Source organism: Indicator indicator, chromosome 4, assembly GCF_027791375.1.
Source record: "Indicator indicator isolate 239-I01 chromosome 4, UM_Iind_1.1, whole genome shotgun sequence".
NCBI lineage: Eukaryota > Metazoa > Chordata > Aves > Piciformes > Indicatoridae > Indicator > Indicator indicator.
In genome coordinates, this window is record NC_072013.1 from 20,681,879 (window position 1) to 20,707,215 (window position 25,337).

The 25,337-nt window shown below is 36.9% G+C and overlaps 1 protein-coding gene across 1 annotated transcript; it reads left to right on the forward strand.

Annotated features, from left to right (window-relative positions):
* Positions 1-8,202: 8,202 nt before the first annotated feature.
* VRK1 (VRK serine/threonine kinase 1) lies at positions 8,203-25,023 on the forward strand. Its single transcript, XM_054400506.1, has 11 exons — positions 8,203-8,359; positions 9,888-9,943; positions 14,455-14,524; positions 14,902-14,989; positions 16,265-16,373; positions 16,516-16,608; positions 17,583-17,715; positions 19,036-19,156; positions 20,194-20,252; positions 21,863-22,041; positions 24,925-25,023. The coding sequence occupies exons 1-11, from the start codon at positions 8,203-8,205 to the stop codon at positions 25,021-25,023; spliced, it is 1,164 nt and encodes a 387-aa protein (XP_054256481.1).
* The last annotated feature ends 314 nt before the right edge of the window (positions 25,024-25,337 follow it).

Genomic DNA, 25,337 nt, shown 5'->3' on the forward strand with positions numbered 1-25,337 from the left:
CACCTCCCTTGACCTGCTGGCCACACTTCTCTTGATGCAGCCCAGGATCTGGTTGGCTTTCTGGGCTGCAAGTGCACACTGACAGCTCATGTTGAGCTTCTCATCCACCAGCACCCCCAAGTCCCTCTCCTCAGGGCTGCTTTCTAGCCAGTCACTGCCCAGCCTGTATTTGTGCTTGGGATTGCCTTGACCCAGATGCAGGACCCTGCACTTGGTCTTGTTGAACCTCATGAGGTTGGCTTGTGCCCACCTCTCCAGCCTGTCCAGGTCCCTCTGGATGGCATCCCTTCCCTCCAGTGTGTCTGCTGCACCACACAGCTTGGTGTCATCAGCAAACTTGCTGAGGGTGCACTCAATGCCACTGTCCATGTCACTGACAAAGATGTTGAACAAGACTGGTCCCAGGACATATGTATTATTACTAATGTAGCCCAAGTTTTCAAGGAAGTCTTCTGTATAAGTACTGTCATAAAGAATGTACTATGGAATGATAGTTATTTGCTTTAAGCTACTTATTACCTCTAACATTGTAGTATGTGAAGACGATGGCTTTGAAGACATAATGCATTTTTTGAAGGTTAGAACCCTCAGCAAATTAAAAGCACAAAAAAATTGTCCTTTTATTTTCCTTCCTCATCCCCTAGACCCCTTATTTTGGCATATTTTCTGTCTTCCATGTTTGTCTCCCACTTCACAGCTTGAAAGAAGTGGATGTGGGTGCATTTGAATTTATATCTGGTGACTAAGGAAGGAGATGCAGTGATACTGAATGACAAATGGATGTAACCTGCTAGGTTAACAAATGCTGCTTGATTTGACTCAGACCTGAAGAAAAGGAGATTATGGTGGGGGAAAAAAAGACAATCAGAAGAGAGGATGCATAATCCGTGGTGACCCTTTGAAGGCACGCGCTCTTTTTCATAAAATTTTGAAATTATTATTAATTTTGCCAAGCACTCTTGTGCACTCAAAACAATTTAGCTATCACAGAACTTGTTAAAAAAAAAAAAACACAGGGATCTGTCAGGAGTAAACACAGACTTTGTCAAACCGTTGACAAAAAGCTTTTCAGAGCAGAACAAAGCTTTATTGCACAACTATGTGAGGCTATAGTTGGTAAAAACAGAAAGGGTCTGGCACTAGTAAAGTAGGTAACACAGTGACGTATGCAATGGTATGTAACAAAGTAATGTGCAGGTGCTGGCTGTGGTGCTGCAGTGGCTGGGAGGGGTTGCGTTTGGGCTGGGCATCGCTTGTAGAAGATGGAGCACTGTAGCATTACTTTACAACGTAAGAACACCTGCTAGCTTGTGTTAGAGTTATTGTCACACGGCATCAGCCTGACATAGATTTTTCCAACCTACTTTGGCTTATACCGCCAGGATTTCGTGGGGATTTCTCTTATGCAAAAGACTAGCTCCTGGCCGATCGCGATCGCGGTGCTTCCTGGGAAGTGTGCTCCTCCACCCGTAGAGGTAGGGACTACACTTCCCAGCAGGCATCGCGTACAGGGACGGGAGACGGCGGGCGACAGTTCCGCGGCTGCCCAATGGGCGCGGGCGATGCTGGGATGTGAGCGCCGGGGCGGGCGGTCCGCCTCAGGGTTCCTCGCAGTGCGGGAATTTCGGACGGGGCGGAAGGAGCGGCGGACGGGCCTTGGTACGGAGGAGGTATTTGAAATCGGCGTTTGCTTTTGGGATATGGAGATGTTTTTTTTAGGAGGCGAATTTTGAGGGTGCCGTTTCGCCTGTGCTTCGGCCTGCCCTGTGTCCCTGGCCCTTTTTGCGGCTTGCGGTAGAGTTTTCCCGCTGGCCCTCGCTAAGGAGGATGGTGGTACCGCTGGGGCCTTCTTGGGCTTTGTTACTCCCTCTCTTGGGCCCTGTTACTCCCTCTCGTCTGCTATCAGGGGTAGGGAAGGCACATTCCTTATTCTCCCGTCCCAGCCCGTTGCGCCGGAGGCATCTCCTCAGGCCAGAAGGAGGGAGAGACTGGGGGACAGGTGGGTAACATCTCCCTCAGTTTAAACCCAGGGGTCTGCTGTACCTATCCTGCCCTTTTCACGGGCTTTTGGCTCTAAATCAGCCTTTGGTAGCAGCTGCCTAAATTGTTTTCCATCGTAGTTATTTTTCCTAGTCCTAAGACGAAGTGAAGGAGTTGAAGTAAAAGCTATACTCAGTGCTACTTAGACGTTTGTCACCTACAGGAAGATCCTGGTGTGGTTAACAAACAAAATATGACCTTGGCTTGGAAGCATTCCTGAGTTTTGCTTTAAAGTAAAGATTTTTTTTTTTTCCCCACATGCAAGCCCAAATATAAATCTGCCTGTTTAAGATCAGGACAGGCCTGTTGTATGAGAGCTGGGCTAAATTGGTTTCTTTCTGTCAGTGTTTGTGGACTTCCTGTGTCTTGCGATTTGCCTTCCTTGTTTAAGAGCTTTTTGGGCAGGGCAAAACCTGCTTTCTTTGGCTTTTGATTTGTGCTTAAGGCATGTATTAATTCACAGGGAATTCATGGGCCACTCCTAACATGAGCAAAAATATGAAAGCTGTTGTGAATCTTCCTGTAGCTGTTACTGTGCCAAAAGAATTTGCCTTCCTCTGAAGGAATAAGATGTCCACTTAACTCTTGGGGATAATCCTAATGAATTTCAGAGTTGTTCATTTTTATACAGTGTGGAAAACTATCAAAACCTATTTAAGTGTTTCAGACATGCATAGGTCCTTGCTGTTGGTGTCATGGTGAGGAAATTTGGAGTGACAGGTGATTTGGTACCTTACAAAACTTACTGTGTTCCTATTTCAGTAGCTGAGTGATGCTCAGGATTTTTAGGAGAACCTTAACTACTGTTCAAAAGAGGAAAATGGCTGTTTGACAAGGCAATTTAAAATTAGTTAGCAACCCAGTAATTTCTCTTGCAAATGACTGTTTCCTGTCTCTGAGAAAGCTGCATTTTAAAAAGGCTCTCAGTGTGTTTAAAAAAAACTCAACAACAAAAACAAAACAAAAAGAAAAAAGTGTTTGCCCAGTGTGGTGCTGTTGTGATGAACTACTTTTCATGAATTGTGGTCCAGCAATGTACATATATTCATTTCGTCCAAAGAGACATTTTCTTATTTCTTGAGGAAGGAATCCTAGCACCGCTTCTTCCATGTCAGATGTCTTAATTGCTAGGAAATGATGGTACTCAAAAATGTAACACAATGATAGACTAGTCACAGAATGTCCAACTTACACAAGAAAGTCTTTGTTTGTTATCTGTCTTACATAGTACTACAAGTCACTGATAGTTCAGATTCTTTTTTCTTTTGATGGGTCCCTCCTATGAAACAGCTGTACAGTATTCAGAAAGCAACATGTTCTTTTCCTCCCACTTGTTGAAGAAAAACATGTTGGTTTGTTTTTATTTTATTTTTGTTTGTTCATTTTTGTTTGTCTTAGATGTCTTTCTATGATTGATGAACAGTCTTAATGACGCATGCATAGATTTCAGGTCTTGCTGGCAACTATCTATTCATGAAGAGGAGCACAGGTCACCAGCAGGCCTTCCCTGTGCTGAGAATGAAAATAGGTCCTACTGAGATAACCATAAAAATGGCAATTTCCAGGGACTAAAAGAGGAGGATCAGGAAGAAACCAGTATGACTTGCCACACAACAGAAATATTTCCTTCAAAATAAATTTGGTTTGTATTAATTTCAGAGTTTTATTGAGAAAAGATGCTAACAAAATTGAAAAGTGGCTATTCATATTTATTGAGAGTTCAAGTATCCCTAGAGTAGTAACCATTGCAGACAACATTTGTAAAAATAACACTTTTAATGCAAAATCACCCACATATTCCAAGTACAGTGTATTCAGTTTCTTCTAAGATGCTTTATTTGGTAGAAGCAGAAGAAACAGCTTTTGTAGTACTAAGAGGCTTTTGGAGAGAATTTAGACAATTAGACTTCTGTTATTCATACTTGTTAGTAGCAAAATCGTTGTTTTGAGCATACTGTATTGCTGTTTACAGTCATGCACCTTGAAAATTGTTCTTGTCAGATACCTTAGTTAAGTAGGGATAGGTCTGTTTGATACTTGAATTATGTAGTACGGTACTTGACATCTATGGCACTCTATTTCCAAGGACTTCAGTTTGGTTGCAGGCGCTAATGAATTAAGCTTCACAATACCTGTGGGATAGAAAATATTTCCATTTATTGATGGGGAGAGGTAATTGAGATGCATGAAAGTTAAAGGTGATTTTTTTTTTCATGTGTGTTTCTGTGTGTGTAAATTTTTAAAGATGGCTTTACTCCAGTTGTGCAAGGTACAGTAGGCAGCTTTACATAGTGTTTGCTGGTTCCTACGTTTCATGTCAAATCCCTCATGTTTGCTGAATGGAAATTGCACATAGAATGATAGATTTGCACTAAAATGGTTTTTGTTTTTTTCATTATGTTTGTCTCTCCTCCCCCCCACCCCCAGTTGTATATTTTCATGTAGGAAATTCTTGCAGTCTTAAGATGTTTTTGGTTTCAGTCAATAGAAGGTCCTTGAATGGATTTACCCAAATAAATGTGAAAGCATGTGCAGCTATTGCTTAAATAATTCCATGGATAACAGCTTTTTTGCAAAAGAGTGAGTGCTTAGCATTGTGCATGCTGCCCATTGAAAGCGATCAGTGTTTGGCACCTATGGCCTACTGATAGTTTGACCAACTTGTAAGTAGGCACACTGCCATCTTAACAGATGGATATGAATATAGACAGCCAAGAAACCATGTATGTGTATCTAGTGTATTTGTTAAGGGCAGGGTTCCCAGCTGGGGATGTTCAAACTTATGTCCATTTTGAATTTTTGCTTTTATGAATAAAGAGAAGTTGTCATGTCATTAATTTTTTTTTCCTTTACTCTTAAGTACCTTCAGGCATACAGTTATTGACCGTGTTAAACAAAAAAAGGGAGGAAAAAGACCCCGGGGAAACACTATCTCCTTCTTTAATACGCTTGAGGAGCTATTTTAAGTAAATTGAATTCCTTTTTAAGCAAGGCTAGTATCAAGAGGCTCACTGTGAACATTAAAGATGTGAAACATATAAAAGGTTTCATTTCACTTGCTTGCTAGCTATATTGAGAAAGAGGCGATAAATTTTTCTTTCACTAGACAGCAGTCTGTCCAGCATTCAAGCACCTAAGTGTATCTGTCCAAGTCTTGCTGGAATTACTTGTAGTAAATCAGAGGTCAATGGATATAGTTATAGAATCATAGAGTCATGGAATTGTCAGGGTTGGAAGCAACCTCAAGGATCATCCAGTTCCAACCCCCCTGCCATGGGCAGGGACACCTCACACTGGATTAGATTGTTCAGAGCCACATTTAGCCTTGCCTTAAAAGCCTCCAGGGATGGGGGGTTCCACCAGACCCCTGGGCAACCTGTTCCAGTGTCTCACCACCCTCATGGTGAAGAATTTCTTCCTAACATCCAATCTGAATCTACCCATTTCTATATTTGCTCCATTCCCCCTAGTCCTATCACTACCTGACACTCTAAAAAGTCCCTCTCCAGCTTTTTTTAGGCCCCCTTAAGATTCTGGAAAGCCATGCTAAGGTCGTCTCAGAGCCTTCGCTTCTCCAGACTAAATAGCCCCAACTCTCTCAGCCTGTCTCCATAGGAGAGGTGCTCCAGCCCTCTGATCATCGCCATGGCCCTTCTGTGGACACGTTCCAGCACATCCATATCCTTCTTGTAATAGGGGTTCCAGAACTGGATGCAGTACTCCAGGGGTTGTCTCACCAGAGTGGAGGGGGAGAATCACCTTCCTTGACCTGCTGGCTATGCTTCTTTTGATGCAGCCCAGGATACGATTGGCTTTCTGGGGTCTTCAAGCCTCCTGCATGTCTCTTAACCTTGAGGGACACTATGCTCGTTTTGTATAGGTACATTTTAGATGATGAGTGTGAACTTGTCCCACAGCTGAGTTACTAGGCAACACAGGTAATTTTTATACTTTTTTTTTTCCTTATCTGAGTCAGTATTGGAGCTCCAGACAGCTGGTTTATTTTGCAATTGTCATTTTGAATGGTTTCAGTCTGTCCTTTGTTTTAATTCTTTTCCTGATCTGTGTGTCTTGAGAAGGTGCTGTTATCTTTTTGGTGTGTTCTTGTTAAGTGGTATCAACACATAGCCATTCCTTACCACTGTCTGTTACTTCTGGCATTATGTTCTCACTGGTATGGTCTTAGCTGAGATAGATGGAATTACATTTGGTGCTCAGAAATCTCGTTTTTCTCCTCTAAAAAAGAATCTTCCTCTAGGACAGTACAGTATATATCACCTTAAAGATCATTAAAAAAAAATGAAGAGGTGTGGAGAAAGGTTTTTCTTGAAGGCAGGTTATGGATAAAGCTGTAGGTAAAGTTAGTTTTAAAATGGAAAATATCTAAGTTGTATATCAATTATGTGGAATAATGTTACTGTATAGAAGTGGAAATAGTCAAGTAATGCAGAATTAAAATATCCTGTTTGTGATAATGGGGAAGCTTGTGATGTGGATATTTCACTCAAAAGATCATCTAGTCCAACTTACCTAGAGTAATATAGGAATATATCCATGCAGGTTTTGAATGCCTCCAGAAATGGAGACTCCACAACCTCTCTGGGAGGCCTGTTGCAGTGCTCTGCTACCCTCAAAATAAAGACTTTTCCTTATGTTTATGTTGAATCTCCCATGTTCCAGTTTGTGTCCACTGCGCCATGTCCTGTCACTGGAGATCATTGAGAAGAGTGGCTCCATCCTCTTGACAGTTGCCCTTTAGATATTTATAAGCATTTATGAGATCCCCTCCTCCAGGCTGAACAGATCCAGCTCTCTCAGCCTTTCCTCATAAAGTAGATGTTCCAGGTCCTTAATGCTCTTAGTGGCTCTGCACTGGACTCTCCAGTAGTATTTGTATTCTTTGTTGAAGTTCTTTGTTTAACAACAGTAAGGTGTTCAGATGTGGTTCTATGACTCAAATTAATAGCCTTAAAACCCCAGATGTTTTCTTTGGCTTGGAATCATACACCTCCTCTGCTGTGTTCATTCCTATATTGAATGCCTCTGGTGTCTGAGGACTGCTTTCTGCCAGAGTCCAGTGGTCTGTCCACATTCTCTAAGATATTGCACATGTGGAAGGCATAATATTTAATATTGAATGTACTCATTTGAAGACGGTTGATGCTATACAGGATTTCTGATTTAGGAGAGTAATACAAAATACACTGAAAAAATACAAATATAAGTTACAGTTGGCATCAGGAAGGAATAGCTGGGTTGAAACCACCTCAAGCTCTCTTCAAAATTCTTTTGCCAGTTGAGCGTTTATTCTCTCATGTTGCTCTGAGCCTGTATTTACTCTCCTGACACTGACCTGTCTGATTTGTGAGACATTTGCACCACTCCACAGTTTTGAGCTCCACTCAGCTGTTGTTTAGCTGTTTTCCTAAAACAAAGGCCACCCCCACCAGTTGCCTTTGTGTTGAGCTACAGCACAGTCCTTTGCCTTACTGGCAGAGCTCCATGGGCACATCCCCGTGGCCTGTCTCCATGGAGTGTTCCATCCACTGTTGAGCTTTAGTCAGTCACAACTGCATTTTGAGCATTTATTTGCATTTATAGAAATTATGTAGTAGTTTGTGGATGATCTCTTAAGTGCTACTCTCTAAACAATCGGCAGACTTTCATTTTTGTCACTTGTAGTTCTATAGGAGAAAAAATAATTAGCTGTTAATTTTTTCACAGCTAAGAGGGTTTCCTTGTATTATTACTGAAGTAACCTAGACTGTGTGGCACTTCTGTATGCAAGTTTCACTCAAGGAAAATTGATGAGCTTTATTTCATTAGTTTACCTTTTTTTTAAGTTTAGACCTACGATTGGTTGTGATCGATTGAGATTCTGAGGGGTTTTAGGCATGTATTATACAAGGTCTTCTAATAAATTTCTCTGGTGGAGACTTTTACTGTCAAATATTTTTGTGATGCCTGGAAAAATCAGGTTTTTTTCAATTCAAATTCATGTCAATGAAACTACTTACTGTATTTCTTGTAAAGTATTTTTAGAGTGACAAATGAAAACTTAACCCACACTGTTTCATGCTTCTAGCAAATTTCTACATAAGTCTGGTCAGCGTGTAACCTATTTCTTTTTTTTGCCTTCCCTTTCTTCTTCCTCCAGTCAAAATGCCTTATAACAAGAAGACTGCTGGAAAAAGAGCACCTGCAAAAAGGAAACTTGCTGAAGTGTTTGCTTTGGGGGAGGTTCTAGCAGATACATCCAGAAAAGAATGGAAATTAGGTGTCCCTATAGGGCAAGGAGGCTTTGGACGCCTATACCTTGGTAAGTGTAGTAGTTCTTTTTAATACTAGTTTTAAAATGAAGAGTCAAGTGTTGATTCTTATTCAAAGCTATGAAAAACTGATGCCAAGTTAGAAACTCAGAATGTCTTCAAGGGGTATATTTCACTAGAACCTTAATTTGTTTCATGGTGTTGGAAAAAAACTGCAAGAGAGGAAAAATAGTCGTTGTAGGCACTGTGGTTGTATGAGGTTCCACTAGTAGTTAATTCTTTTTATTTTCAAACCAAAGTATTTATTACTTTTTCGCTGTGAAAAAATAGTTTCATATTTATTTAAATTTTATTTTTGCTCTGGCTGAAAAAGGATTTTTGCATGAGTGTCCTTATATCGCATATTCTGAACTTGGACTGTCTGGGCATGTTTTATGGGATCTGCTGTTTAGCCAGCATTTTGGCTGGTTTTGACTTTGCTGCTTTTTACTTTTTCATTGTCTTGTGAACTTCTGACGTTAGTCATATACTTTTTTATGTAACCAATGTTCGAAACAAAGCAAAATCTTCAACTTTCCAGTTTAAAGCATCATCACAGGTCTTATTTTGAAAGTTTTTTTTTTAATTGAGATCATGGAAAACTTCCCTTAGTGGATAATATTCCATATTAGTATCTCTGCTGTTTGAACAGATGAGCAGGTAAGAGGTTTGAGGATAACTCATGTAATTATAAAATCTTAATTGCCCCTAGTCCTTTTCCAAATGATTTTGAAGGGATGAAAGTTAATGTGATCATGATAATAAGGTTTTATTTTGCAGTGCATTCATGGTCTTCCTCCTCTTGGTCAATAAATTGCATTGAACTCATACTGAGTTGAAAAAAAATAATCTGTCCTGATTTCAAAATGGGCAGACTGCAGCATAACTGGTTAAGAAGAAAACCAGTACCAGTCTGTGGCTTCTTGCCAATGAACCTCTACTCCTTTCTCAGCCTTGCTCAGTAAGCTACTAAATTTACTGAGACTGGACTTCCAGGTCACTCAGATTGCATAGTTCTTTGTGTTAAGAATTCCTACATTGTTCAAGCCAAAGGTTGCTCCCCTCAGATTTGCACGAAGCTGTGCCCGTGACTGTTCTTGTACTTTGTGCTTGCCTAACTTGATGTCCATTATACCTTCAGTCAAAAAAATCAACATCCCAGTAGCAACAGAAAGTCAGTTTTGGATATGTGACATGGCAGAATAGTAGAGAGGTTGCTTTCCATCTGTATGTCCACAACTGTGCGTTTTCATCACAGTATAACAAAATGAAAGAGATATTGACCAGGAAAAAGATGTCAAATAATAAAAAAGAACTCATTTATTTAGTAAACTGCCCATTCTCAAACAGAAGGGAGAATGCAAGACCATATCAATATAGTCTTGCTATGGAGTGAAATTCTCTTACCAAAGTACTGATATGTGTTCCTGTCAATACTTAATTGCCTTGTCATTTCTGTGTCTGTGCTGTATAGCAAATAAGTGTCCGTTTTGCAATGGCTTTCTTTCCTACTATTAACAAATGTTTCCTTTTCAACAGCCGATGTTAATTCTTCAAAGTCGGTTGGCAGTGATGCAGCTTATGTTGCAAAAGTGGTAAGAGAGCATTTAAACCTTCACAACATGAAAATGTTTCTTCTAGAACTGCATTTTCTGACTGAAAATAATCCAATTGCAAAGTGTTGTTTAAAACACAGTAAGTGTGGTGGTATAGAGGAATGTGGCTGAGAATGGAGACATAGCAGTCTGAATTGATGGTGGATACTTGGAACATCAGTGGAGTTGAAAAAGGTTCATGAAATGGATCAGATTCTGTTTCATTTGCTGCTTCCTGTAAACAGCCCAAATATCATAAAATGAATGAAATCTGGCTAGCTTTCGGAGAATGTCTATGATTCAACAGTGAGTCTGTGTGAACTGTTGCTCACCACTGGATGTTGGTAAGCTGACAGATGGCTTGGGAGCAGAAACAGCAAAGCTTTGATTCCCAATGTCCCTGCAGATATAAAGTTCTTTAAATGTTTTATCATAAAACACATACGTATTCTAATTTCTATTGAATTAAAATGACATTGACACATAATTTTTAACCTAATGATTAGAGAGGAGAAAAAGCATTGTTGATGTCTCATTTTTAGCCCATAGCAGCAAACCAGCAAATTACTTTTATTATGTGAAACTTTCTTATGTTTTTAAACTTAAAATAAAATTTAAAAATAGATTTATTTAACTTGATTTGGCTATAATGTTTTCTTCCTAAGGTATAAATAAATTTTTCTCAAATTTTGGTAGATTGTATAGATCCTGGTAAAGTATTAATAAAAAACGTGGGAGTATGAGAATAGCCATAGTAGATCCAGATCATTCATTATCATGGTGGTACTTCTGGTCTTGTGAAAAAAGCAATGCCAGAAAACTGTACAAGAACTTCACAACGGAGAAAATTATTTCTTCAGTGCAGTTCAGAACTGCAATATTTTAATATTTTATTAGACTATGTAGTGATTCTGAAATGCTTATGTAAATGTTAAAATTTTAAACGTTTTTCCTGAAATTAAAATATTAGATTAATTTAGAATAAAATGCATTTTAGTTAGAATGTGCCTTTTAGTCTTGGTATTTATATCTGCTGACTACAGGGAAATTCTAGAATTCTGGTTTTGATACTGTTCAGATACCCCTAAGGTACCATTGGCGATGACCTTCTTTGAAACTTTGTCACTTGCTGAAAAAGGCACTGCTTACGATGCAAATGTCAAAGTACCATACCTTTAACATCAGCATACTGCTGCTGCTTTAGGTGTCTGTGGGAAGTATTCCACACAGACTATGAGCCCCAGCCTGGAGCTGCTGCTTTTGTATGTCCAACCTCTGCCATCCACGGCAGGGGCTGTGCCATTATGCAGGAGCTGTGGAATGTTTTAGAGGCAGATAACAGACATTCAAGTAACCAGCAGTGGCTTGCCTATGAGAGGCATTGACTTCTAATTACTGGTGCCTGCTGAGCTTGGACTGATCAGGAAGCAGGATGTCATTTAACTTTCAAGAAGAATCCAGTTTGACTTGCTTGGAAAATCATCAGATACGCAATATTTTATGCTGTGAGTAATTGCTATCCTCCTCTTTTCCTGACTTTGAAACTGGTCCATCCGCTTCTCTTCTCCACGTTGGGCTCTGAACATACTAGGTAGTGTCATAACTTTTGGGTTGCCTTTATGCTAGATTCACTTTGTTGCAGCAATTTGTAAATACCCCCATTGCTAATCTCCCAGATGACTACTCACTTTTAATTTGTCTTGTGTAATTTTGTCTTTATGGCAATAAAGAGTAGCCCCAGTCTTTGTGCTGCCCTCACAAATGACCCATAACATATTATGCCTCTACAGTCTGGTATAACACAACTACGGATAAGGGCCTATTTTCTGGTGCCTGGGTGATTCCTAGATGATCCATCAGCTGAAGCAAAGTGGTTAATAGCTTTGAACAATTATTAGTGTTTAACAAAATATGTGCTTCTATAGTAATGTTCTTCAAATTTAGCTATTAAAGCAGAATGGAAATTGGCTTAGTCTTTGACATATCCTCATATTATCGATGTCTGAGCAGTACAAAATGAATCACAGTTTTTATTAAAAAAAGAAATGCTTTTTAACATGTGGACCTATCAGATGTCATTGTTCAGGAGTGGATGCAGATTTTAATAACACTTCATTAAATTGCTCACTGAAACAGACCAGAATTCTTAAAATGCTACTTGAAGAATTTTATTGGGTTTCAACACATAATCCATAATTTCTTTCATTATGATATCTTTTCTAATTAGACTTTAATTTCAGTTTTGCAAATCATGTGTTTAGAATGACCCTGTACTAGAAGTTGTAGAAATTTGTGTTTGAAGCCTTTCTGGTTTTACTGTATTATAAGATGACTAGTGTGGCAAATATTGGACATCATTACATGAGCCTTTTTAACATAGCATATGCATTTATTTATCTGTATGTGGAATTAATAATTATGGGGAAACAGCTTCATAGTCAACAAGATCTTTTTGTGGTTAAATTATTTATCCATCCTCTGAAGTATGAAAAGATACCAGATTTTCAGCGTTTGCTCTTTCCAGAGAAAGATAGCACAGACTTTTTTTTTGAATAATTAAAAAATAAATATTTTAAGAATTTTTAACACCTACAGTTTTTCACTGTATTTTAGTAAGAAAATAACATTCTTCAAACCTATGTAAATTGAATAAAAATAGTGTAATTTATATCCTAATTAAATTAGAGTAGCAATGGGTTATGCTGCACAGAAATAAGGGAACATGTTAGGTAACACTTGTCAAAGATAACAGCAGTACAAAAATTCAGTTTTAACCCTTCTCTGTATATGGTCTCTAGATCACTCTTTGGTTGTTCATAGTGGACAGATAAACTAACTGAAAGTAGATAAGCATACCAAAGTTGCTGTGCATTGATCAGTTGTTCCAGTTGTGGTGTTTGTTGTTGTGGGTTTTTTGTTTTGTTTTGGGTTTTTTTGACTGTTGTTTTTGTGTGGTTGTTGTTTGTGGTTTGTTTTTTTTTTTTTTTTTTTTTTGGGGGGGGGTGGGGACAGTTCATGGCTCAAGTCTGAATGATGGTAACACAAGAAGGGGCTGGAAAACTGGTATCTTGGCTCCACTGCTTATCAGAGCAATGCTGGGGGGGGGAAAGTGACATGGAGATAGGCAGTAGCTTTTCAATCAAGTGTCCAGGCCTTGGAGTGGTGCCTAAGCAGGTACCTGCTTTCATTCTGACTGGTCTTCTAAATGAAGATGCACATCAAAGCCCGTGTTTGATCGCTTTACAATCCTTGGTTAGTATTGAACAACAGTAAACCTCAATTAGCTGAGTGGTACATTCTGGCCCTTAGCAATTTTCTGTGTCACTACATCTGCATTTAAACATTACAGTTAAAACTGTTTAAGACTGATGTTATCTTTCTTGGAGATTTTGTTTATATAGAATACTTTAGATTGCAAGGGACCTTAAAAATCATCGAGTTCCAACTTGCTGCCAGGGAAGGGACACTTTGTACTAGACCAGGTCATTCAAGGCCTCTTCCAGTCTGGCTTTGAACACTTCCAGGGCTGGAGCATTCACAACTTCTCTGGGCAGCTTGTTCCAGTAATATCATGTGATTTAGTTTCTTTGCCACATACTTTCCCCCCCCCCCCTTTTCTGTTTGAATTTTTTTAGGTGTAGGATTATTGCAAAACAAGTATTTTCACTGAGAATGAGTTTGCACATACATGAGTAACTAGACTAAAAGAAATTGCTTAAGCTTATCTCAAAATGAATAATTTAAAAACTTCAAGAGTTGAAATCACTTTTGTCTTTCTTGCACTAAATTCTGGAAATTTAGAGCCAAGGTAGTTGTCCATTTGTAGTTTCTGTTCACTATTTCAAAGTTTTGGTGTTTTCAAAGTAATTTCTCTCTTGAATTTTACTTGTAATACATAGTTACTATAGATTAGTCCCTAGAAAATGGAACTGAAATACATTATGTAAGCTTAAATGCAAAGTAGGCTCTGAAGTCAAAATAGATGTAGTTCTTATAATTTAGTTTAATAGAAATTGTGAAATCCTCTGTAATTTTTACCTTGATCAACTAATGTGTGATGGGAACGAAATACCTTATGTTCAGAGAGTATTTAACTTTTATTACGATTTTCCCATCAAATTATGTCAGGTGTTTTTAGGCTCACTAATGGCTATTGCAACTGATGGAATACAGGTTTAATCTGGAAAATCTGAAATAATGTTGTTTAATGTTCTCTGCTAAACTTTTGCTGTCAATTGCTAGTAATATTTCTATACATTCCAGTTGATTTGTTATTCTTTAATCTTTTGTTATGGGAAAAGATTCTTTAATACCTTTAACATTAAACAATTTATAATAAAAATAACTTTTAGAATCAGCCCTCTTTTATAAAAATATCATACACTCTCAGCACCGAGTAAAGTGTTTGAGGAAGAATATGGTTTTAAAGGGGAATGTTACCTTTTGTGAGATTTAAAAAATGATTAGGCACTAATACAGCAGTTTTTAACTAATTTTAAATTGTTTTAAAGGAACCCAGCCAGAATGGACCTCTTTTTACTGAGTTAAAGTTCTACATGCGAGCTGCTAAGCCAGATGAAAGTAAGCGGTCTGTTAAAATGTTTTTAATGAACTTGAAGCATTTAGGAAAATGGAGCATACCAGGAATAAGGGTGAACTTTAAGAGAATCTTTAGGTGACTTTCAAAAGTATTTTTAAATCATGAACTGTAATTCAGTCATACAGTAACATTGAGGTGTTTTTTTTTTATAAGATGTGCTTTAGAGTTGTTGATTGTGTTGTCTAAATTCAGACTTTAGTTGCATCTCTTTGTCTACAATGGGTGCATCATTGCTTTGCATACAAATTTCCCTGAAATAAGCAGCTCACAGGTATGCAGGAATTGTGATATGAGTGCTCTCTTTTTATCTAAGTCTACTGATGCAAATTCCTGAACTTACATTTATTTGTATTTTCAGTTCAGAAGTGGACTAAATCCCATAAGCTAAAATATTTAGGTGTACCAAGATATTGGGGTTCTGGCTTGCATGAAAAAAACGGAAACAGGTGAATATATCTTTTGCTGTCATTTACTGAGATTTATTTCATGTGCAACCAGTATCCCTTCACAACAGGACTGACTTTATCTTCATGTTGTTCATTTCTATTAGAAAGTTTCACGTACGTAATAGGGTATGTTTAAGGAATATCTATTCCTATTTGTACTCTGTTGTTCCTGTTTGTGTCTATTATACTCTTAGGTGTTTAGTTTCCATTTGTGTTGAACATTGATGTAATACAGTGATGCTGTATATATATGTGGTTTAGAAGCTTTTCGTATTTGAATTAAAATAAAGCCAACTTCTAATGTATAAGTCTTTGAATAATATCACTACCTTTAAAGTTTTTCTTGTGATATGCTATGCACTTAGAGTATTTACTCACACATATAAAGGACTTAATGCTCTCTCTAAATCTTATTTTATTTTCCCTGGGGATAGTTTTTTAACTTTAACATGAAGCTAGCAATTATTCTAGCTCACAGATTAATTTGTCTTAAGTCTAAGGACAGTTTTTTAGTGTTCCATGTCACGAGGAGTTTTTGTACTTGACCTTGAATATTGTGCCTGTTTATGTAACAGTCCATGTTTCCTAGTGGACTTTCTCTGTGTATCTGTGCTGCAGAGGAGTTTCAGTAGTTGTCTGACTTTTGAGAGACAAAAGTGAATACAACTTTCTTTTTGCACCAAATAAAGTTCTCTTTACATTTGGTATTTAATGAATGAAATTCTTTAATATAGCTACCATGAGCTCTTACTCTCAGCTAATAGAACCAATTTGACTTTAGCAGTGAATATCAGAACACCTACAGCAAGTGTGAGATGTTTGTTTTTTATAGTAGATTTAAAAAAAAAAGATCGTACTGGATTTCAGGAAACGGAATTGTATACATAAACATGTTAAGTCACTTAGTCGTATGTAAAGTAAAAAATTGTATTTCTGTAAATAATTGGTGATTTGTTTTACCTTTAATGAATTGCAATACAGATATTTTCCTCTCTGGGTAATTGTTATCATATTGTAGAACTATCCAGAAATAACGAACAGTTTTTTTAATGGACAGTCTTTTGACTAGCTGATGTAAAAAAGAATCAATGAACAACATTGGGAAAAAAGTCAAGTACTTGCTACATACTTGTGTTCTGTATACCTATAGTTTATCTTTTGAGGGAAACGTTTTCAATCTGTAATTTGTACAATTAAAACAAAGATAAAATACTTTGCTAACTACAATTCAGTAACTTTGTTGCTGTTTTGGTGGCTTTTCCCCCCGCCCTTTAGTTATCGATTTATGATAATGGACCGATTTGGCAGAGATCTTCAGAAGATGTATGAAGAGAATGCGAAACGATTTCCCCATAAAACTGTACTGCAATTAGGTTTGAGAATAGTAAGTCTAAAAGTATGTATTACGTTTTTACAGTCTGGCTTCCCCATGTAAGTCTTGCAGTTAAATCAGACTTTTGGGCTGAGTACAGGTCCTCTGCTGGGCGAATCTGGGTACTGCATTTATATGACTTTTGTTTTGTTAGCTTGATATCCTGGAATACGTCCATGAGCATGAATATGTGCACGGAGACATCAAGGCCTCAAACCTTCTTCTGAGTTACAAAAACCCTAATCAGGTATTTCAGATGCATTTTATTCCTCATGTTTTAAACACCTTCCATTTGAAAGTACTGGAAGTGCTTTGAACCCATGAAATCTAGCAGAAGTTAATTTTTAAGAATGTATATGGTAACGTTATTTCTGCTTGACATTTATATCTAGTTAATATTCTATGTTTTTTTTATGCATTTTGCTGAACACTTATCAAATTGACTATTTGCCCTAAATAATCTAGAGAAATTATCAAGATTAAAAAAAAAATTGACTCTCAAATAGGTATTTGCAGGTAGAAGTTTAACATTGTATAGCACACTGGTAAATTGTGTTTGCTTGTTGCATTGTTACCTCTTTCCTTTTTTCAAGAAATCTCTCAGATAAGTGTTCTGTGACTTGGAAAAATTGGTCTTTAAAGTGTTGATTTATCCACTTGATTTATGGAAGTCTTTCATTTTTCCACATTTTTAACTCTCTTTACTCTTTTATTTAAACACTGCACATTAAAGTTTCAGAATTATGTCATCTTCTTGCCCAAATGTTTTAGCTTGTGAAATAAGTAAATAATCTCAATTCTATTAAAGTAGCTCTGGTGTTAGTGAGAAGTAGTATGCAGTAGTATTCACATGGGACAGCTGACTTTAAAGAGAATAGGACAGTAAGTGTATTTATAACTCTATAAGAGTTAATACAATTTTTTTCATTTAATCTTACTGTCAGTGACTTTATTGCTGTACTTATCCAATGCATCACCAAGAAACTATTTCCATATTGAACTGCTATATGAAAACCAACAGAACTTATCTGACACATTGTTTTAAAATCATACATTGCAATCTCAATAAAGCACCGAGGAGGGATCATTTAAAGTAAAAAGGCTCACAGTTTTTTAGTACATGAAAATAAATTCTAAGAATGGTTGGGAGTTGCATTTATTATTTGCACATTTCTTGTATTTACAGTTCTTCAGTTTAGAATTCTTTGTTGTAATTACTAGGTATACTTGGTGGATTATGGACTTGCCTACCGATACTGTCCTGAAGGAGTTCACAAAGTATATAAAGAAGATCCCAAAAGGTGTCATGATGGAACTATTGAATATACCAGTATTGATGCACACAAGGGTGTGGGTAAGGATGTAAAGCCTTGTTTCTGGCAATAGGCATTTGTGCATCCTTTCTAATAGCACCAAAGACTTTCTTTGTGGCAGTGAGTTTCATAAACATCCAAGTTTCTGAATCTATGGAAATGTTTTTTTCTTCTCTATGAACTCTATATGACATTTTTCTTTTTTCCATTTACAAACTTTGACTTTGATATTAATCTACTGTATTTTAAATGTAACTTTCTTAAATACATTTCCTCACTTTATGAAGACTCTTAAAGTGTTTATAGCTTTTTATTAAGAAAGTAGAAACAGAATAGTGGATATTGACAGAAAAGCAGGCTCTGTTTTTGCAACAAATGGTTTTTGTTACCATTGTGAACGTACTTCTTCATATTTGGCAAAGATACACCATATTATTTACCTTATATTTAGAAGACTAATTATGAAATATTATTTCATAATTTTGCCTATAGGCACTGAATAGTAAAAGGCAAGAAGTTCCATATGAAAAGGGCAGGTCTATATGATTAAACCTTGAGGATTACAGTGAAGACTAGTTTTCTTCATTCTTAAATTTTACTTCATTAGCATAAAAATGTGTCATGAAAAAATACCAGTGTTGAAGACTATTATTGATTTTGGGATGAACTGTAGCACCAATGGTTAAAACTGAATATGAGCAAAGATGACTTGATTTGTCCATGTACCACTTGTGTAGTTTGTGGCCAATGTACATGTGGGTAGTTTTTGCCTTTTTTTTTTTCCCTTCTCCCTTTTTTTCTTTTTTGTTTGTTTGTTACTGTTGGGTTTGGGGTTTCATGTTTAGTGGTCGATGTTTTTTTTTTTTTTTTTTTTTTTTGTTTTTTTTGTTTAGGGAACTCATCTGTTACTGCCTTGTGTTCAGTTTTCAGGCCACAAAATATTTCAGCATCATGATTTTTTTTTTTAAGGACCTGGGATTTTGGTGCTATTATCTTTTTATGGGAGGGAAGTAAAAACTGTTTTGAAAGAAAGTCAATCACTTCACTAATTTGCTCTATTTTTTGCACAATTGGAGTACTTAAAAAGTTTTCCAAACTGGGATAACTGCAGCGTGTCATGTCCTTGAATAAAAAAACCAAGATTGATAAAGAGCTTAAAAACAAAGTTAAGTTGTCCTTCCAGATGTTTTCCTTCCATGCTTTCATGCTAAAATAAAGAAATAAGTAATAGAACCAGTAATGTTATAAAGAAAGACAATACTTAACAATTGTTTTACATATGTGCACATTTTAGGTGTTGAAGCTTTGTGCTTTATTAGCTGCTCTTACAATTCTCTTTTATTGTGTGCATGTGTATTCAGCGCCATCAAGACGTGGTGATCTGGAGATTCTGGGTTACTGTATGATTCATTGGCTTAGTGGCTACCTACCATGGGAAGATAATTTGAAAGATCCAAATTTTGTCAGAGACTCAAAAATCAGGTGAGAAATTACTTGCTTTTTTTCTCTTTTCAAACTGAAAATAGGAATAAAAATGTCTTAATGTGGAAATGCTTTGTACTTTCAGTATGTTCCCTTTCGAGCTGAACAGGCTGTTGTTTTGTATACCCCCTGGTTTCCCTTCATTGTGTCTCATGTATCTTTGACTGGTAACTGAATTTGTGCTGTTCTACTTTGCATATCTGAGATGTTTATTTTTCTCTATACATCATGGTACTGTCACCCTAGAATACTGCCATGATTAAGCCAGAAATTGCTCTTACCAGTATGCAAGTAACCATTAGTCCTGCTTTATGGAAAGAGAGCTGAAACATGGAGTATGAATATTGTTTGTAACACTAAGCTCTGAAGTCATTGATAGAGATAAGAACTAAAGGTGGATCTTAAATCTCTGAGCATCAATCCAGCTAGAAGACTACATTGTGGACTTGAATTAAAAAAAAAAAAATATAATCCCTCACTGTTACATTCCTTTGTCTTCCCCCCACCTCTGCTCAACTTTCCCTTGTCAGGTATTTAATACTAAGGAAGCTGTCCCTGCATAGCAGTTTATGCTTCTTTAACAAGTATTTGTTACTTGGCCTTCTTATCTCTACTTTTAACACTTCATCTTCCATCAATGTTAGTGAAGTATCCCCCCTCCCCCTGAGTTACTGTTTTGGCAGGAGGTCTGCTCTGAATAGTATCAGCTAGAAAAAGAGCCCTTTATCAGGAAAAAGAGCATTGGTATGTAAGGATTTAAAATGGACCAGTTCTTTCCCTACAGTCTTCTACTTGCTTGCTTTTGTAGGAATGAAAAACTGTTGGACTAAAACTTAATTTATTTCAGATAGCCTCTCTGGCATTCATCAGGTTCTCAAATTTACTGCAATCCTAAAACAGGCTATAGGAAGTCATACCAAAAGTTTTTCTAATAGTGTTTCCTGTCTCTGACCATGACCTAAGCTGGCAGTCTATCAGAACAGGGCAAGATTCAAACGTTGAAAGAAACAATACTTTTGAATAATTTTATTTTTCAGATGTAGAGATAATATTTCGTTTTTGATGGACAAATGCTTTCCTGGGAAAAACAGACCAGGTAAGAGGAGCTGTTTTAATTAAAATACTGTGGTTTGTACCATGTGGTAAGTGTTTTCTAATAATTTTATTTTAATGTCAATTTTTTAAAACAAAACAAAAACAACAGTCTGTTTGGGCGCCATCACCAAATTGTAGACAAGTTGGGACAATGGGTAAATGCTGTGAATTTTGTATTTACATGGAGTACATTGGGTGCATACAAGGAAAGCCTGTACTATTTTATATTAAAATAGAAGCAGATCAGTCGCTGCAAAATGTCAGGAGTTATTAGACTGTCAGCAGCTTTGTCCCTCAGAGGTATCTCAGGCATTGTACTCTAATTTGTTGGTTCTTTAAGTCCTACTTGTTTACTGAAGTTTGTGCCTATTTTTCTGTTTACTTTTTTTCAGCAACAACAAAGTTGCGTGAATAAGATTGTTGATAAGGAGAACATTAGATTCTTCCTTTGGCTGCAGTTAATATGATCTGCAGACACTGTTTCTTCTGACTAAAACAGTATTAACGTGAAATGAGTACACTGATTTTTCATAACGGAATTGTAGAGATTCAGAATATAAAGTAGATCTTGAAGTCTAGATTATTTCTAATTGGCATTGGTGATTTTCTAAGTAGATTTATTATTTTTAAAATCCGATTTTTAGAAATACACTTTCTTGGTGTGCTGGTTTTGCATCAGACAGAATGTGGAATTTACCCCAAAAGAGCAAATAACACCACTTGCACAGAATTTGGAAGTTAAATGAAAATAATATTTACAAAAGTAGACTAAATATAAAAGGTAATAAATGTATATGTATATAACCTGACAATAGCCCAGACACCCCTGGACAAAGCCTGAAGGCTGCATTGCGCAGCTAAAAAAATTCTCTCTCCCTGTCCCTGCTGCACTGTCTTACCTCCTCCTCATCAAAACCCAAACAATAGTTAAGCAAGGAGTGAGAGAGCAAGCAAAGCACAGAAGAGCAAAAGGGGTAGGAAGAGAAAGAACAAGCTGTAACTTCAGTTTATATAGAGATTTGCAGGAGAATGGGATGAGATAAAAATATTTCATAATGTCCTGTCCAGCCCCCTGGTACTCTGGAAAACTCTGGAAACTAGTCCTAAACCTATAACATTTGGGATCTTAAATATTTAGTTATTTCCAGCTACTCCTGGTGATAAGAAGAGAGTTTGCTGTCAAGTGTGATTTGTCTGAAGTTTCTTTTTTCCTGTGGTCAGATGTTTTAATGTATTTTTTTTTTTAATGCTTGTTTCAGTCTTGAACTGCTGAAGTTCCAAGATAATCTTGAGTTTCCTTTTCAACGTTTTAAAACATTTACATGATATTTCTTATGTCTATAGACATTCATTGGTGAAGATAGGCCTGTTACAATTTTTGTGACTATTTACTTCATTGCAATGAACATAAGCAGTGTTGTCATCACAGAGTAATGAACCTTGGTATTTTTTTTTTCTAAAATGTATTGTAGTAAAGTCGTAATTATGAGTTTGTAAATAAACATTTCAAAAAATAGTGGAAGCAGTGTATGCATAATTTTTGACTTATAGTAAAAGTGAATGGTTAATTTGTTTTCAAATAGAAATTAATTTGAGATACCATTTCTTTAGATGAAATAGTCAAATACATGGAGAAGGTGAAGCTACTGAGCTACGAAGAGAAACCTGTTTACCAGCATTTCCGAGAAATACTTCTGCAAGGTCTGAAGGCCATTGGGCAAAAAGATGATGGAATACTTGACTTCTGCCCATCAGAGAATGGAGACTGGCAAACAAAACCCACGCAAAAGGTTTTTACTCTAGTTTTAGTCATCTTTTAATGCATTTTTTTAGCTACAATAGGAGTTAAAGTGATATTGGATTATTTTGAGGAACTATACACATGGTCAGCTTGCTCGCTTGTCACAAATATGTTCCATCATTTATTGTATAAAACAATATTACTGGCCTGTTTGGCTACATGTTTTCCACTGCCCACTGCTAGCTACTTTTTGCCAGTGTTCAGAGAGAGTAAGGTTTGTTTGGTTGAAATCAGATTGACAGCCTACTTGCTTTGACCAAATACTAGGACAGACGATTCTTTGTTCTGTAGTGGATTTTCTAGGCCTTGTAACAGCTTTGGTGTAGGCTAGGATACAATATTAGATTTTGTTAGTCCTTCCTAGGGTATATTTTGCACTTTTCTCTAAGAATGGAGGGAATGAGAGTTTTCATCAGGATATCTTCCTTCCCATAGTATATGTTTGGGAACTCATGCTAGGATGCTTTTCTTCCAGGGCATATCATATATTTATGCGGGCTAGGAGAACCAGAAGACAATTTGTGCTAGTTGGGAGTAGCTGGACACTTAGATACACAGAGGAAGAAAGGAAAAACATAGAATGCTAATTAAAATTATATCTATTTTTAGCCATGGCAGGAAACTCAACTTGATGACTGTTTTCAAGATTAGCCTCACATTCCAAACTCTGATAGAAACTGCTTTCCATAAAGATAATTTACCAGTGATCAGTAGCATCTTGCTTCTGAAAGCCATTAACTTCTAACACATACTGGATTTCTTTTGGCATACTTGTTGTGTAATTTGGAAAAGAACAATGCAGTCTGGCATCCACCCTTGAGAAGATGGTAACCTCTAATACAGAGTATTTATGGCATTTTGGCTGTTCTGATCTTTTAATTGCAACAGGGCTTAAGACCACTACTCTTCAATACCTTCAGTGCTTTCTCAGAACAGTGTTATGTTCTGAAGGTATGCTGTTTCATAGCTAGGAGGCAATATTGCTACCTTCTGTGCAAATAAATTCTCAGAACACAGAATTTTCCTGTGTCTTCAGCTTGCATAGCTAAGTGGGCCATGATATGCATTATATATTGCACATAAGCATGGTTGTTCTGGACTCTCAGTCATTCTCTAGTATTGGTATCTGGCTAAAACTCACAGATCACACAGATGGTAACTTTTAATATAGAAAGCATTTTATTTTCTATGTCATGACTCAATTTTCTCCAGATGTATAAGTAAATGAAACACAGTGTGTTGGGGGGTGTGTCAGAGGTGGTCTGTATAATAAATGCATGTTGGTTTGTATGTGTGATATTTTATAATAGTTCTAGCCAAACAAGAAGCTACCAATACCATGTGTTGAAGGAAGCATGTGGAGCTCTTGGCTAAATTGTTTAGGGCAAGGATCACATCTTACTTTTGTTTGGCATTGAAGAATTCCTGGGAAATATTGGGAGTAAACAAAACTGGAAAAATACGGTTCTTAGTGATTCGTGGTTCATTCTACTGTTCAGCTTCAGATGCCCAGATGCTATTTCTATCAAATGAACGCTGCCTGATTTCTACTACCATGTAATTCACCTGCAGCAGGTTTAAGAAACCACTTTTTATTTAATAAGCCTGGAAACAAGATAAATGTATTTTGCTTTTGTGTAGCATGTATTGGATATCTGTTTTTCTGATGAGTGTTTAAAATGTTTTCTAGTACAATTGGGAGGAATGCATTATCTCTCATATAAAAGCAGTACAGTGCTGAAATAGTCCTCCTTAATTTTGGTCAGAATGAACAAAAGTGTCTGTGTTTATTCCTGCCTAATGCATCACAAATCTGCTGACATGCTAACCTTGGAGTCTTGGCTGGCGGTAATCAGGCCTGTGCACCGGCAGGAAAGATGTACCTAATGCACTCCATCAGTGCAGTTTGCATATGGAAGTTCTCACAGGGGAGCTGCCCTGTGCCAGCTGAGGGTTACCTGCCCACTGCAGTTATTGTATGTAATTATCGAACCAATCTGTTCAGCCCAGCAGGGTTTAGATGGTAATCATGAAGCAACACTTTGGAAAGGAAAGATGTAATGCACTCTCTCCTTCTCTCATGAGCTGTGTGAAGTTATCGTTGCTTTTACAGCTGTATTAGTAAAACTCTAGTTTCACACCATTAAGAACAAAATTAAGAAAAAGTAAACTCTTTCCATGTTCATCAAAATTATCATCGGTCTGATACAGATAGAGGTCAACTCATCCTTTGCAAAAAAATCTTATTGCTTTAAAAAAACTATCTTTCCATATCTGCCTTAAGAATACTTTGCAGTAGTAAGGTTAATTGTAATATACAGATAATAACAGTTCTATCCATTTAGAGGTTTTAAGATAATGTACCTTGAACAGAGTTCAGATTTCCCAAGTACATCTCTTTGGAACAGAACCCATAGTTGCTATTAGAAAAAATACTAATGTGCTGTCAGTGGGTGTAGCTACTTTTAAGCTGTGCAAAGAAAGTCTTAAGCAAGGATCCAGATAAACGTAAGTTCAGTGAGGTGTACTTGCTTTTAAAAAAGCAATTAACATCAACTTTGAGTAAAATGGGTTTTTCAGATTGCTCCTTTTGTAATAGTTACTGTAAATAAAGAAACAGGTTTTGATCATAAAAACTTGTTTTCATACATTAAAATTTCAACTCCTAATGTGATCTGAAGATAGGGGAAGCGAACTTTTAAATTGTCTATTGCATAGTACTAGTATTCCTGCATTAATGTGTGAATAAATTTTCTCTGTAACTGGAGACTTTTTATAAAATACGAAGAAACAATTCTTAAAATTAGGTAATACCTTGTGAGGCTAAGACTTTGCTCTTGAGTTTAGTTTTTGTTTTTTGTTTTCTTTTAAGAAAAGAAGAAAGACAGCAGCTGCAGACAATGAGAGCACTGAAGCAGAAATGGAAGATACAGAAAGTCCAGAAAAAAAGAAACCACCATCTAGTAAGTGAAAACATTGTCTTCATAGTCACATGAACTGATGTGGTAGGTTATCCCTCGCTAAGGACCAAACTTCCATCAAGCTACTCACTTCCATTCTCAGTGGGACAAGAAGATTTTGAAGATGAATCAATACAAGAATGGGGAGATTGTTTACCATTTACTGTTGTGGGCAAACAGACTAAACATGGCAAAAATAAATGTGGATAGCAACAAAGACAAGCATTAAGGCAACACCTTTCCTTTTCTTCTAAGCTTAATTTCTTCGTTGTAGACTCCTGTGCTGTACTCTCTGAGCAGCACAGGGAACATGGAGGAGAAGTTC